Source organism: Crocuta crocuta, unplaced genomic scaffold, assembly GCF_008692635.1.
Source record: "Crocuta crocuta isolate KB4526 unplaced genomic scaffold, BGI_CrCroc_1.0 scaffold13, whole genome shotgun sequence".
In the NCBI taxonomy this organism is placed as follows: domain Eukaryota; kingdom Metazoa; phylum Chordata; class Mammalia; order Carnivora; family Hyaenidae; genus Crocuta; species Crocuta crocuta.
This window is the reverse complement of record NW_027530007.1, coordinates 7,257,236-7,270,790: the sequence shown is the minus strand read 5'-3', so window position 1 is coordinate 7,270,790 and position 13,555 is coordinate 7,257,236. Positions and strand designations below refer to the sequence as shown.

Below are 13,555 nucleotides of genomic sequence, written 5' to 3'. Positions count from 1 at the left end.
TCTGGGAGGGGCCCACACACAGAGCAGCCCCTGCAGGGCCCCAGGAACCAGGACAAACTCCAACCTTCCTCGAGTGCCACCCACACGCCGGGGGAGGGGCAGCGGCCAGACAGGGCCTCCCGGGGCAGGAGGGGATTCCTGCCGAGCACAGGCATCGGGCGCGGCCGGGAGGCCACCACAGTGAGCCCCAAGCAGTGAACACACAGGCCACGAGGACGCGGCTGCTGCTTTCTTAAATTACTGGGTTTCACATGTACCGGAGCCCCGCTCAGAGGCCCCTCAGAGCCCAAAGTCCCGCGTCAGGGTTTCGTGGGGCAGGAGACGGGCAGGCTTCTGGTGGCCCGGTTGCAGCAGGCGTGTCCGGCTGCCCATAAATACTTTTACATAAATACAGTGGGCTGCGGCTCCAGTGAAGGGGCTGAGCACAGCAGGCCCAGGGCCTAGCACCGGAAGAACCTGCCCGGAGGGCAGGGGCCCCTGCAGCGCCGCACCCGCACCCGCGCCGGCACCTGCCCTCAGTCCTGACCCGGGGAGGCAGGGCTTGCTCGGTCCACTCGCCCGGGCTCCCTGGAGCTGGGCCAGCCGATCCTTGCAGAGGGAGGGGCTGCATGGCTGTGCGCGGCCCTCGGAGACGAGGCTGGGGCCCGAGTCCTGGCCCACGGGGGCCCCTCCTCGTCTTCGTCAGAGCATCTGGGGGACGGGCTTGCTGGAGGGCTGCCTCTGCGCTAGTGTTTCTGTGCCCTGCTGCTGAGCCCAGGCGCTGGTCCGTTAGAGGCTGGTTGTGAGGCCGCTGTAGGGACAGGGGAGGGAGGGTCAGCCCCGGGGCATGTGGAAACTCTTGACCCGGCCAGAGTTCTGGGCTCACGCTTCGGGTGTCCCCTCCTGCCCTTCCAGCTCCAGGCTGATGGAGGGGAGACGCCCGACCCTTCCTCCCAGCTTCCGCACGGCCCTGTGTCTGAGGTCCAGATTCTGGACCGCTCACCACCCTGTGGGGCCTGGATCGTATGTAAGTGCACAATCCTCATCCCTCCTCTGGCCTCAGTCTCCTGGTAACAGACCAGTGACACCGCAAATGCCACTCTGCCACTGAGGCCTGTAGGGCCCTCCCTGGCAAAGCCTCTCCCCCTCCTCAAATGAAAGCCCCCACCACCCCCCTCTCCCTCAGTGGCCAGTAGCATGGAGGGCTGGGAGGTGGGCCTTGAGGCTGGATGGAGAGGGATTTTACTAGAAGCCAGCCGGTCCACTCCAGGGAAGGGAGCAGGGCCCAGAACTGCAAGGCAGCAGGCCTCGCCTCTCCTCCTTCCCACCGGGCTCAGGGGTGACCCAGGTCCCAGACCTGGCTACCTGTCCAGACTGCTAGGACCGCCCTGCGGCCCGCGGTGCAATACCAAAACCGACCACCAGGTGCCGCCGTNCCCAGCCTCCAGGACTCTAACACTGTGGGCCAGGGCTGCCTCAAGAGAGGCTCAAAGCGTCCAGCCCCCATTTGGGGTTCCCAGCCGAGGACCGGTCTGGAATCCCCACTCAGCCTGGCTCCTGGCTTCACCGGTCTGTCCCCACTGGTCCCAGGCACGACCTTCTCCGCACACGTACCCCTTCCCCTCAGCAGGCAGGGTCTGGGCAAGCTGACCTCGGAACCCCAGGGGCACCCCAGGGTTCTGCCTGCAGACGCACGTTGCGGAGGGGGGGCCGAGAGGCCACGGCGCAGTCCCTGCCCCCTCCCCCACCGCCTGGGGGTGCAGGCGGGCACACAATGGCGCACCACCCCGCTCTGGCTCATGCACGCAGGGCAAAGAGGGGAGGGGTTGAGGGCCAGGTCAGCGGTCGCTGCACCAAAGCATCCAGGGGTCGAGGGGTTGAGCCCACCCTTGCCGTGGTCTAGGGCCGCCGTGGGCTGCTGGCACGGCAGAACCTTGCCCCACGGTCCACGCCTCGCCCAGCAGCAGCCGTGGGGACACCAGGGGTACCAGGCTGGGACGGTGATGTCCTCGCCGGGGTGCCCGGCCCAGTCCGCCCTGTGTGTGGGGAGAGGGATGGGGTCCCGGCCAGGGGAGGGGCTGAGAAGCCTGTCGCCCTCCCTCCACCCCGGGGAGCCTGACTCACCTTGCTGGCAGGTGGGCCCTGTGTAGCCGTCCACACAGTGGCACTGCCCACTGACGGGGTCACAACTAGCCCCAGCCCCGCAGCTGCAGCGCAGGGCACAGCCCGGCCCGAAGAAGCCCGGTCTGCAGTCTGCACGCAGGGTGGAGCAGGAGACACAGGCCTGAGTGTCCGTCCGCCGGCCCTGCCCTGCCCTGCCCGGGGGACCCCAGGCCCTCTGTGCAGGAGTGTGAGGGGGCGGAGGCCTCGGGCCTCGCTTCTCCTGCCCCGCGTGAGCTCCCACCCTGGAAAGCAGGTCCCAGGCACCTGGCCAGCATCACCACCCCACTCCCTGCCCGGCCCTAGGGCTGTCAGGGACACTCCTCCCCGGGTCAAGATGGGCGCACAACCGTGAGCTCACGTGTGTGGCGGGCACTGGGCAGCCCCTCCTCCACCCAGGCAGGTCTCCGCCCCACCTAACTGGGCCCCCGTTCCGGCCAGAGAGCAGGGTGCCCCCTCCAGGAACTGCCCCCGCAGAGGGGTGGGGTGGGCACAGGGGGTAGCGTGCCCCGCCAAACCGGACCCCAGACTCACCACGGTCACAGGAAGCCCCCGTGCGCCCCGGGGGGCAGAGGCACTGGCCGGTGACGGGGTGGCAGGGTGCCCCTCCCTCACAGTCGCAGCGCTGGCGGCAGCCCTCTCCAAACGAGCCTGGTTCACACCCTGGCGGGGGCACTGGACTCAGTGTCCCCCCCTGTCCCCACGCCACACTGGGCAGGGCAGGGGAGCACACGGGAGCGCCGAGCACTCACCCCTCTCACAGAGCTGGCCGTAGAGGCCGGCGGGGCAGACACACTGGCCGCTGACGGGGTGGCAGGAGGCTCCGTGCTGACACTCACACGCCGCCCGGCAGCCCGCCCCGTGGAAGCCGGGGGGACATGCTGAAGGGAACCCGCGTTAGAGCCCCTGCCTCAGTTTGCCCGGAGTGAGCAGGGGACCTGGTTCCGAGGCTCGTGACGCCCCTTCCCCCACCCAGGCCTGGCTCCCCGTCCGGGCTGGGAGCCTCCTGGGTGGGAGGGCCGGCTGCTCTCACGTGACCCTGAGCCCCACACCTCTGGCCTGGGGGTCCCGCGGGGAGGAACGGGGACAGCGGCCCTCGCAGTGGAAGCCCAGGGGCGGACGCCAGGCAGCCCCCCCACCCCGGGACTCACGGTGCTGGCAGGCCGGCCCGTAGAAGCCGGGGCCGCAGCGGCAGGCGCCCGTGGCCGGCTCGCAGGTGCCGTTGTTTTGGCAGGAGCACTCCAGGCGGCAGGCGGCACCGTAGCGACCAGGGGGGCAGGCTGCGGAGACAGCAGGCAGGTCAGCCTCCCGCGGGGGAGGAGCGGGGGCGCCAGAGACGCCCCCCCCCACCCCCGCACCAGCCTGACTTGAGCGGCCTCAGGAGCCTTGCCCAGACCCGCAGCGGCAGCTGAGCCCCACGCTCACCCCGGGGCCCCCAGAGCCACCGCCTCCCCAAGGCCCTGACCCTCCGGCCGCCCGCAGGCTCACCCAGCTCACAGCGCGGCCCCGTCCAGCCCAGGCCGCAGGCGCAGCTGCCGTTGGCGGCCTGGCACAGGCCCCCGTTTCTGCAGGAGCACACGTGCTCGCAGCTCGCGCCAAACCGGTCCCGAGGACAGCCTGGAGGCAGAAGTCAGGCACTGCTCCCAGCTCTGGCCCAGGGCTGGGCGCGCTCTGGGGACACGGCCCCACCACGTCAGGCCTTCCATCGACAGGCGCTCCCGGGGCCTGCTGGCACCAGTCTCGGCCCCCGGGCACACGAGTGCCGGGAGTGACACCAGCTGCGTCCCGCTCACGCATCCGCTCCCTCAGTTAGCAAACGCCAGGGCTGGCTGAGGGCCAGGGACAATCAGGATGAAAGGAGCCAGAGGCCTCTGAGGGCTGGGAGTGCCTGCCCAGCTGGCAGGAGGTGGTCAAGGAAGCCTTCCTGGAGGTGGTGGCCCTCTGCACAGGCACATCCTTGGGCTGCCACACACTCCAGTGGCCCCTGATGGTAACACGACTGACCCGTGGCTGCCGTACTTCCCTGAAGGCGGAGAACGTCCGGGCTGCAACCCGGGCCATGAGGCTTACGACTCTTTGCTGCCACTGGCTAAGAATGGGGGCCGGGGGTCTTCACTGACCCCTTGAGGAGGACTAAAGAAGAGCAGAGAGCTCAGACCTACCTGGGTGTGGGGGCCAGGCCCAGGGCTGTAGCTGTGACAGTGGGGACCGGCTGCCATCACGGGCACGAGCCACCCCCGTGCCCCGCGCCCTGTGCTCCAGGCCTCCCGCTACCTGGGGCCCCTGCCTCTTGGCCCAGCTGGACCCTGTTCCCAGGGGACGTGAGCTACGACGCGGCTCTGTCCTCAGACGGAACAGCCGCTTGCCCCGCCTGCTGGGAGGGTCTGGGCTGGAACCGGTTCGGCCCCCATGAGCCCCGTGCGGTTGCCGGAGGCCGTCCGCTGAGCGTACCACCCGGCTCTGGGGCCCGCTTCTCCCCTGGGGGGCCACGGCGTCACCCCCTCGGCCCCACTCCCGGGGGCTGACGCGGACGGCGGCGGGCGGCGTGGGTGCTCACCGTGCTCGCAGTGGAGGCCAGTCCTCCCCGGGGGACAGGTGCAGCCGCCCGTCACGGGGTCGCAGGCCGCTCCCTGCCCGCACCCGCACACACGGGCACACCCGGGGCCGAAGCGGCCCTGTGGACAGGCTGCGGGAGGAGACAGGAGGGTGCCCACCGCTGCTGGCTCCCTTCTCTCCGCCACGTCAGCCCGGGGACAGGACGGGGCGGGGGGGGGGGGCTGTCTGGCCTGGAGAGGCCGGGGCGACTCCTCCCGTGCCCCTACTGCCCTGGCATCTCCCCTCCACCCGCAGGTCTGCTGGGGCCCAGGCCTGCTCTGCGGTGACAGTGACTCACCGCTGCCCCCACCCCACCCCCAGCCCCGCCAGGCTCCCGGACGGGCAAAAAGTCCCCACGTGANCCATCCTCCCCAGGCCCCCCCCCCGCCCCCCGCGGGCCCCGCGGCCACCTGGGCGGGGTCACCTACCCTGCTCGCAGCCAGGCCCCGTGAGGCCCGCAGGACAGCGACACTCCCCGGTGACGTGGTGGCAGGGGGCGCCAGGTGGGCACCGGCAGNGCGCCCCGCCGGCAGGCACAGCGCTCCTCACAGTGAGCCCCAAACGTGCCTTCGGCACAGGCTGCAGCGGGTGAGACCAGGCGGAGGGCTGGGTCGGGCTCTGGGGGTTCAAGCAGGGCCCCCCCACCCCTCCCACAGGGAACCCCTGGGGGCTGAGACAGCAGCGCCGGCCCCACCCGCCAAGTGACCTCTCACTGGGCCCTCCACCCCAAAGTGAGGCTGAGGCCACCCCTGATGGGCCCAGAGGGACCCCCAGAACTCTCCCGCCGTCCCCCAATCTGGCCCACTCACGGCTCTGACACTCGTCCCCTGTCCAGCCAGCCGGGCAGAGGCAGCGGCCTGAGTGCCGGTCACAGAGGCCGCCGTTGAGGCATCTGCAGCTGTGTTTGCAGCCGGCTCCGAAGTGCCCGGGGGGACACTCTGCCGGGTACAGAACTCCGGGAGTGCCCTGTGCCCCCAGCACCCAGGAGACCCCCACCCCGCCCAGGGCCTTGCGCCCCATGCCCTCGAGAGGGAGAGGTGCCCAGGGCTGGCCACACTGCAGATCTGAGGCCACAGCCCCCAGCAGCAGGAAGCCATCTCTGCCCACAGGCGGTGGGGGTATGCCAGGACACTGGGGGCACCCTCCCCAGCCCCCGGGTCCCTCCTCTGCCGCCGCCGCCTGACCAGTGCTCACCCTCCTCACAGGCGGGGCCACCCCAGCCCTCTGGGCACGTGCAGTGGCCTGAAACAGGGTCGCAGGTGCCCCCGTGCTGACACAGGCAGGGATGCTGACAGTTCTCGCCATACAGGCCTGACGGGCAGGCTGGGGGGAAGTGCACCCCACCAGTCAGCCCAGCGGGGCCGGCCCTGGTGGCTCTGCACTTCCCGGCCACCCCAAAACCCAGCACCAGGCTCTGCCAGGAGGACCCCTCCCAGGGCTGCGTGTAAGATGAGCTGCCCCAGGCCGCCCCAGGCTGCCAGCCCACCTCGGGGGGCCCCGTGCCCCGCGGGGGTGTGACAGGCCTGGCCCTCCCTGCCCGTGGCTCCCGGCGAGACCCGGGTCCACCAGCATCCTATGTCCACGTGCCCCGCACTGCTCACTGAGGGGCTGACACAATCTTTGGCGTGTGGACTCCCGGGGCGGGGCTGTTTGCCCCTGAAGGACCCCTCCTCAGGGGGGCTTACCCTCCAGGCAGGTGGGGCCCGTCCAGCCAGGGCCACAGCGGCACTGTCCATGGACAGGGTCACAGGAGGCCCCGTGAGAGCAGGTGCAGGCTTGGCTGCAGTTGTGTCCATAGGAGTGCGCCGGGCAGGCTGCGGGGGGCGGGGGTGAGGAGGGGTGTGGGCTGCGGCAGATCCGGGGCAGCTGGGCAGGCCTCCCTTCTCTGCAGCCTGGACCCCACAGGGGTGGCCACAGAGGCCAACACGCTGCCCTCGTGGGCAAACTGGCATTTGCAAGGTGGCCACCAGCAGGCAGGGGTGCTGGAAGCAAGTCTGGCAAGGCGGGCCTGGCCCCCCTCCCGCAGCCTCCGCGGCGGCCCGGGCCCCCGAGTACCTTGGGCGCAGCGGGGGCCCTGGCGGCCAGCAGGGCAGAGGCAGGAGCCGCTCACAGGGTCACAGGATGCTCCGGCGGCGCAGTCACAGACGCCTTGGCAATCCAGGCCGAAGAAGCCGGCGGGGCAGGCAGCAGGGAGCCGGCGGGGAGGGGGGCGGTGAGGGGGCCGCCGGAACGGAGCGCCGCCAGCCCCGCCCTCGCCCCAGCTCACCGCGTTCACACAAGGTTCCCCTCCAGCCGGCCGGGCAGGTGCAGGCCCCGCTGACGTGGTCACACGCTGCCCCGTGCTCACACTGGCACCGCCGCCCGCAGCCCGGCCCGAAGTAGCCCTGGGGACATCCTGGGACGCGCGGCCCCACCCAGCGTCAGGCGGAGGTGGGGGAGACTGACCGAGACCTGTCCNCCCGCGGGGCGGGGGGGGGGGGGGGGGGCGCGCTACCCAAGGGGCTCTCCCACCTGCCTCCACCCCTCCCTGCCCAGCTAAACACTGAACCCCCGGGAGGTAGGAGCCCCAGGCACGACTTCGGAACCCCTGGACCCAGCTGTAGGGGGCAGACGCGGACGGCCATGGCCCTTGGTCCTCCCCTCCTCCGGGTGCCCCCTACGGTGTGACAGACCCCACCCCTCCCTGCAGGCAGCTCCAGGTGTGCCCGTGTCTCAGGTTCAGGTACATGGGGGGGCGGGGGTGAGGGGGAGCGGGGAGCGGGGAGCGGGGACCCCTGCGTGTCCCGGGACAGAAGGGCTGCACTAGGGCCCCCAGGACGCGTGCGCGCGTGCACGCGTACGGCAGCACGGCTGTGTGCGGGCCGGACTCACGCTGCTCGCACCGCGGGCCTGCGTAGCCAGCCTCACACACACACAGGCCGCTGACTGCGTCGCAGCTCCCGTGGCCTGCGCTGCAGCTGCAGGTGTGGCTGCAGTTGGGTCCCCAGCGCCCAGTGTCACAGGCTGCAACGTGACCCGGGTCAGCCGGCACAGGCCCGGCAGAACCCGCGAGCACCAGGCGTCCCCTCCCCCTCCCCCAGCCCTGGGACCGGGCCACGCACCTCTCTGGCAGCTGAGGCCCGTCCACCCGGGGGCACAGCTGCAGTGTCCGGTCACCGGGTGGCAGTGCCCGTCGTTGGCACACGAACACCTCATCTGGCAGCCGGGCCCAAACCAGCCCGCTGGGCACGCTGCAGGGTGAGCAAGCGTCAGGGGTGGGGCCGCCCTGGGCGCGGGCGCGGGGCTGGGGTGCGCCGGGGGGACTCGGGGCTCACCGTCCTGGCAGCGACTGCCCGTGTAGCCGGGGCGGCACAGGCAGGCTCCGGTCCCGGGCTCGCAGGCGGCACCGTGCTCACACGCAGGGCAGATCTCCTGGCAGCCCAGCCCCCAGCGGCCCTCGGGACAATCTACCCCCCACGGCCAGTCAGTCTCCCCGGGGCCTGGCCTGCCCGGGGGCGCAGCACCCACCCCGTGTCCCAGTCTAGTGGTGGCACCAAGGGAGCCAGGCCAGGGGAGGGAGAGCAGCGGGACATGGGAGCCCCGGCCCCTCCTTGGGCTGCGGGCTGCGGGGACCACCCTCAAAGGGGAGCCCCTGCCCCAGGACAGCTCAACAGGCAAAATGGGAATCACATCAGAGAGGCTGGGGGGCTCCCACGCGGTTAAGCAGGCAGGCTGGAGGGCACCCCACAGCCCGCGGGGAGGGCAGACGGCTCTGCCGGCCCCCGTCACCGTAGCTGACGGGCTCCTGAGGCCGTAGGTCAGCTTGCTCCCCACCCCCACCCGGGCCAAGCAGGGATCAGCGTGGGCCCTCAGCGGCTGGGGACGGGGCTGGGGCCACGGCTCCCACACGCGGTCCGGGCTGGGACCACCCAGACTTGTGCAGCACAGGGAGGGGTCTCCGGACACCGCTGCCACTCACCTGCCCCACAGTCGTCCCCAGTCCTCCCTGGAGGGCACTGGCACTGCCCCGAGACCCGGTCGCAGGGTGCCCCCCCACAGGGGCAGACTCCGGAGCAGTTCACACCGAATGCCCCTGCTGGGCACTCTGCAGGAAGAACAGGAAGGGCCCCCGCCACCCCTCGCAGAGCTGCCCCCCGCCCCATGAGGCCGCTCGGCACATCCGGGGCCCCCTGGGTGACCGTGGTGCTCACAGGAGCAGGCAGGGCGGGAGCACACGGGCAGGGAGGGGCCTGCTTGGGCTGACCGTGCACAGGGGTGGGGGAAGGGGGGAGCAGAAGGGGTGCAGGGCAGACTCTGCGGGCACCCTGCAGCAAGCTGGAGGCAGCTGCGCCCTCCCCTCTTCCCCCCTCCCCACCAGCCAGGAAGCCCAGCACCTGGGGGGACCCTTCAGTCTCAGATCCCTGAAGAGCACGCTGTGGAGTGAGGGGAGGGTCTGCACACACCACTTTAGCCCCCACGTGGCCCTCTCCCAGCAGGACAGGGGCTACCGTGGGACAGACACACAGGAGGGTGGGGGGCCCCCTCCTCCTCCGCCCAGCAGAGGGGCCGCGAGATCTTGGGAAGAGCAGACACCAGGGAGGGAGAGCCTGACGAGGAGCAAGGCAGTGGGTCCTGCGGGTGCGGGAGCCTCGCCCTCCCCGTGAGGACGAGCAGAGCCCTGGGTGCCCGAAGCCCCCCCGCCACCAGCCTGGGCATGGGCTCCCCACCCACCCCAGCAGGGCAGTCATCCTGGGCCCCCTTGCCGCAGGAAGGCTCCGGCAGGCCCAGGGAGGAGGGCGAAGCAGGGCTGGGGGCCGAGCTCCGCGCCCCAGGAACCGAAGCGCCCCTGGGGGAGCAGGGAGCAGGCACCCTGCCCTGGGGCAGAGTGTCAGAGGGGCGGGTGGAGTCCCTGCGAGGGGGCTGGGGGACTGAGGACACAACCTGCTGCCCCCTGTCCTGAGGGCCCGTCTGTGCGGGCACCGCCCGCCTCCCCCCTCCCCCCGGGGCAGCAGCACACGAGCCAGAGCCGGGCTGGAGGCGCAGTGGGGACCAGGGGACGGAGGCCGGTGACAGCACCAACTGAGGCGGGCCTGTCAGGCCTCAGGGGCCTGCAGACGTGCACTTGGGGCGGCAAATCTTTCCAGGTGACAGGAGCGGGGAGCAGTCATTCCCATAAAAGTATGCACGGCATTTCCTGTGCCGCATCTTTAAGGCACAGGAAAACCATCAAAGACAAAAGGAAAACCCAGCAGAGAAGGGTTCCAGGTAAGCGGATGGGAGGGGCGGGTCCCCAGAGGCCTCCTGCCCCTCCTGGGGGGCGGCTGCCCTGGGTGTACTGGTGCGCACGCACTCCTGAGGGTGTCCGCAGAGGTGTGGGGGAGGCAGAGAGAAGGGTCAGGGGTCCCCAAGGCAGGCCTGTGACTGGCTGCGCTCTGCCGGGCTCGTGGGACCGGAGAGCAGATGTGTGCAGCTACTCAAGGCGCCCAAACCACAGAGCCGCTGGGGGTGCACAGGGGGTGGGGGGCCAGGCTGGGGTCCCCGCACCCCCCCACTCCTCCTGGACCCCTGGGGCCCCAGAGCTCTGCGGGATCATCTCTTGGGTCTCTGGGCCCACCCACCCCTCTGGAAGGGCCTGGCCTGGGCGCAGAGGGAGACACAGACTCCTCAGTTCAGGCTGGGTGTGGCCCCCACCCGCCTCGTTCCCCGGAGGGGCCGGGCCAAGGCTAGGGGGAGCTCGAGCCAGCCAGCCCCCCAAGCCTGCTCACACCAGTGACCAAGCGGGCCTGACAGTTCCCATCCACTCGGGGCCAACAGGTGCAGGTAGTGCTCACACCGGGTGCTCCGGAAGGTTCCAGGAATGGGACCGGGGCAGCCCCAGGACCCAGGCGGAGGCCTTCCTTCCTCCTTCCTCCTTCCTTCCACCCGCGACCGAGCCGCCCCAGGTCCCCCCAGGACGGGAGCCCCCAGCACACCGAGCATGTTCTCGCTGACCAGCGGAGGGGTCAGACCGCTTCCCTGCGCCAGGCCCTGGGCACAGACCTACTTCCGCCCCAGCAGCCCTCATGGGTGCACGGGGACCAGCAGACCGGTGCCGAGTCACCCCTGCGTGGCCAGGGCCGGGCTCTGAGGCTGACGTCCGGGGCCCAGAGCCAGCAGGGGCCAAGTGACCCACACCCCACCCGACCCTGGGCGCCCCTCGGGCTGGCCACTGACCTTGGTCACAGTCCTTCCCCCAGTAGCCGGCAGGACACTGCTTCCCACACTGGCCGCTGACGGGGTCACAGGCCACACCCTGAGGGCAGGCGCACGCCTGCAGGCACCCCAGCCCGAAGAAGCCTGGTGCGCACTCTGGGGGGGGAGGGCAAGGAGAGAGGGGCCTGCAGGGTCAGCCAGCCCGGGGCCCTTCCCCCGCACCCCTGCACTCACCGTCCTGACACCGCTCGCCCTGGAAGCCCGCCTTGCAGGAGCAGCTGCCGTCTCTCCGGTCGCACGCCAGCGTGTTCCGCTGCTCACACTGACACTCCTCCGAGCAGCCCGGCCCGAAGGCCCACGGCGGACAGGCTGCGGCCACAGAGCCCACACCGGAGGCTGCCCACCTGCACGCGCCAGCCCACCCCCCGGGGCTCACTGTCCCCGAGACCCGCACAGGCGGTCCTGCCCGCCCCGGCCACTGGTGTCCCCGGGGGTGGGACCAGCGTGCCCGTGTTACAGATGAGAAACGGGGTCTCGGTGGAGTGCAGGCGCGTGCCCCGGGTCCCGCCACTTCCCAGCCAGGAGACCCTCGGGTTCTCGGTTCCTCCCCTTTAAACGACCCTTCTACAGAGTGACGTAAAGCGCTACCAGGTGAGGCCGGCTCGTCGTCACCCACCTTTTCTCCACCCGCCCACCAGGGAGGGGGGACCCCACTCGGGACTCAGGACTCACCCTGGCTGCCAGGGAACTGCAAAAGCCAAGGTGAGCCCGTGCCCCGTTCAGAGGCAGCCCGCCCACTAGCCGGGTTGGGGCCGGGAGGACGGGGAGACACCTCGGAGGCCAGCGCAGTCCCGAGGACAGGCTCTGAGCCCACAGCCCGGGGGCCGACCCCACATCCCAGCCGGGGGCCTCGCGGCAGTGACGTCACACCCAAGCTGGGGTGCAGCCACCCCCTTGGGCAGAGGACTCACCCAGGTGGCAGAAGCGGCCATAGAGCCCGGGGTCACAGAGGCAGGCCCCGTAGAGGCGGTGGCACCGGCCTCGATGGGCACAGTGGCACTTCTTGTGGCACTGCTTGCCGTAGAAGCCCTTGGGGCAGCCTGGGGGAGGCAGGCCCACTGAGTGCCCCCGGACGTGTTCTCGCGCCCGTGGGGGTGCTTCCGGGGCCCCAGCACCCAGCACAGGAGCTGAGGGCAGCCCGGGCCACCGGGGTGGAAGGCTTTGGTGCCACCAGCAGTCGGAGGACTCTGCACCCAGACAGGGAGGGGCCCAGGGGGCAGGCAGGGGACACTGTGAGGGCAGAGCAGACACAGGTGAGCCGTGCACATGGCCGTCCGCCCTGGCGGGCCTGCCTCCCCCGCATCTGTGGCCTGGGGGTTGGCCCGGGGCGTGAAGCCAAGGACCTTCTCAGCACACGCACAGGAGGTGCACAGAGAGCCCCCCATTTCCTGTGTCCCACCAGCATCTACGGCACGCTGACTGCCGTCCCTCGGTGGTCACCTGGCCCAACCTCTGGCCCTCAGGGAAGGAGGGACACACAGCCCCAGCCGGCCAGTGCCCTGGGCCCAAGCTCAGGGGAACCCGGGGCCAGGAAGAGACACCTGGATTTCCTTCCCAAAGTGCTTCCCTCAGGCCCAGTCCTGCCCCGGTCCTGCCTACGGAAGGGCCCCAGCGAGCTAGACAGTGACCCTGAAGCACGTCCGTGTCTCAGTCCCCAAGATCTACAGGTGAGACCCTCCTTGGTTATCCAAGTGGCCTAATCCCATGAGCGTCCTTCAAAGGGAAAGAGAGGAAAGCTGGACACGGGAAGATGGAGGCAGAGGCCGGAGGGACGCAGCCCAGGCCCTGGAGCGCCCGGACTCCAGGAAGCGTGTGCAGAGGCCACGGAGCCCTCCCACCCGAGGACGGGCCTCTCCCAGGACTGAGCCCCTCAGGAACCCCCGCAGGTGCACTCTCCCCACGGGACCCCAGCCGAGGCCCAGGTCCCTGGGGGCCACGCCACGCCACGCCACAAGCAAAAGCGCTACAATGAAGCCCTTCACGTGCCAGGAGCCCCGTGGGTCTGTTCAGGGCCCGCACACACCCCGAAGCCCAGAACAGAGGGTGGGGGGGAAGCCCCGGGGACAGGTTCCAACGACTGAAACGACCCCCCCTTTCTAAGGCAGGAAGCTCTCCATGCACTAACTACACTCTCCAGCAAGAGGCAGAATTTTAAAGGTCTGCAGACTTGTTTACATAAACCCTCGAATTCCTTCACAATTGGAAAGGACGTGAGTGTCATCCCACGCAGCCATGGGCCCAGGCATGTTGCCTCTTGCAAATTCCACTCAGCCCTCGAGAGTTCTACTTGAATGCTTCCAGGAACGGGGAGATCACTATCTTTCAGGGGAACCTAATCTGGAAGTGCTATTTTCCTGCCAAGTCTTCAGCATCTGCTTTAGTTGGGCCCCGGGAAAAGCTTGCATCTGCTCTGTGCCTTCCCCTCCCCCTCCCCCCTCAGGAGGCAGGCAGCTAGGAGAAAGCCAGGAAGCCAGCTGGGAGGCTGCGTCCCATCCCCTCCACCCCAGGAGGGCTGCACCCACCGTCCTCACAGCGAGCTCCAGAGACACCAGGGGGGCAGCGGCAGGCCCCCGTCGCGGGGGGGCAGGGC

At 70.3% G+C, this 13,555-nt stretch overlaps 1 protein-coding gene across 1 annotated transcript in view; it reads right to left on the bottom strand.

The window, feature by feature from the left end:
• Positions 1-214: 214 nt before the first annotated feature.
• MEGF6 (multiple EGF like domains 6) overlaps positions 215-13,555 on the bottom strand; it is a 78,560-nt gene continuing 65,219 nt past the window's right edge. Inside the window, 22 exon segments of the mRNA XM_077763994.1 lie at positions 215-790; positions 2,104-2,232; positions 2,674-2,802; positions 2,892-3,020; positions 3,291-3,419; positions 3,628-3,756; positions 4,697-4,855; positions 5,163-5,251; positions 5,253-5,313; positions 5,544-5,672; positions 5,929-6,057; positions 6,420-6,548; positions 6,790-6,919; positions 7,002-7,129; positions 7,606-7,737; positions 7,836-7,964; positions 8,049-8,180; positions 8,693-8,818; positions 10,927-11,061; positions 11,140-11,274; positions 11,877-12,005; positions 13,488-13,546. Of these exon segments, the coding sequence (XP_077620120.1) occupies positions 726-790; positions 2,104-2,232; positions 2,674-2,802; positions 2,892-3,020; positions 3,291-3,419; positions 3,628-3,756; positions 4,697-4,855; positions 5,163-5,251; positions 5,253-5,313; positions 5,544-5,672; positions 5,929-6,057; positions 6,420-6,548; positions 6,790-6,919; positions 7,002-7,129; positions 7,606-7,737; positions 7,836-7,964; positions 8,049-8,180; positions 8,693-8,818; positions 10,927-11,061; positions 11,140-11,274; positions 11,877-12,005; positions 13,488-13,546 (2,641 nt within the window). The 3' untranslated portion in view covers positions 215-725.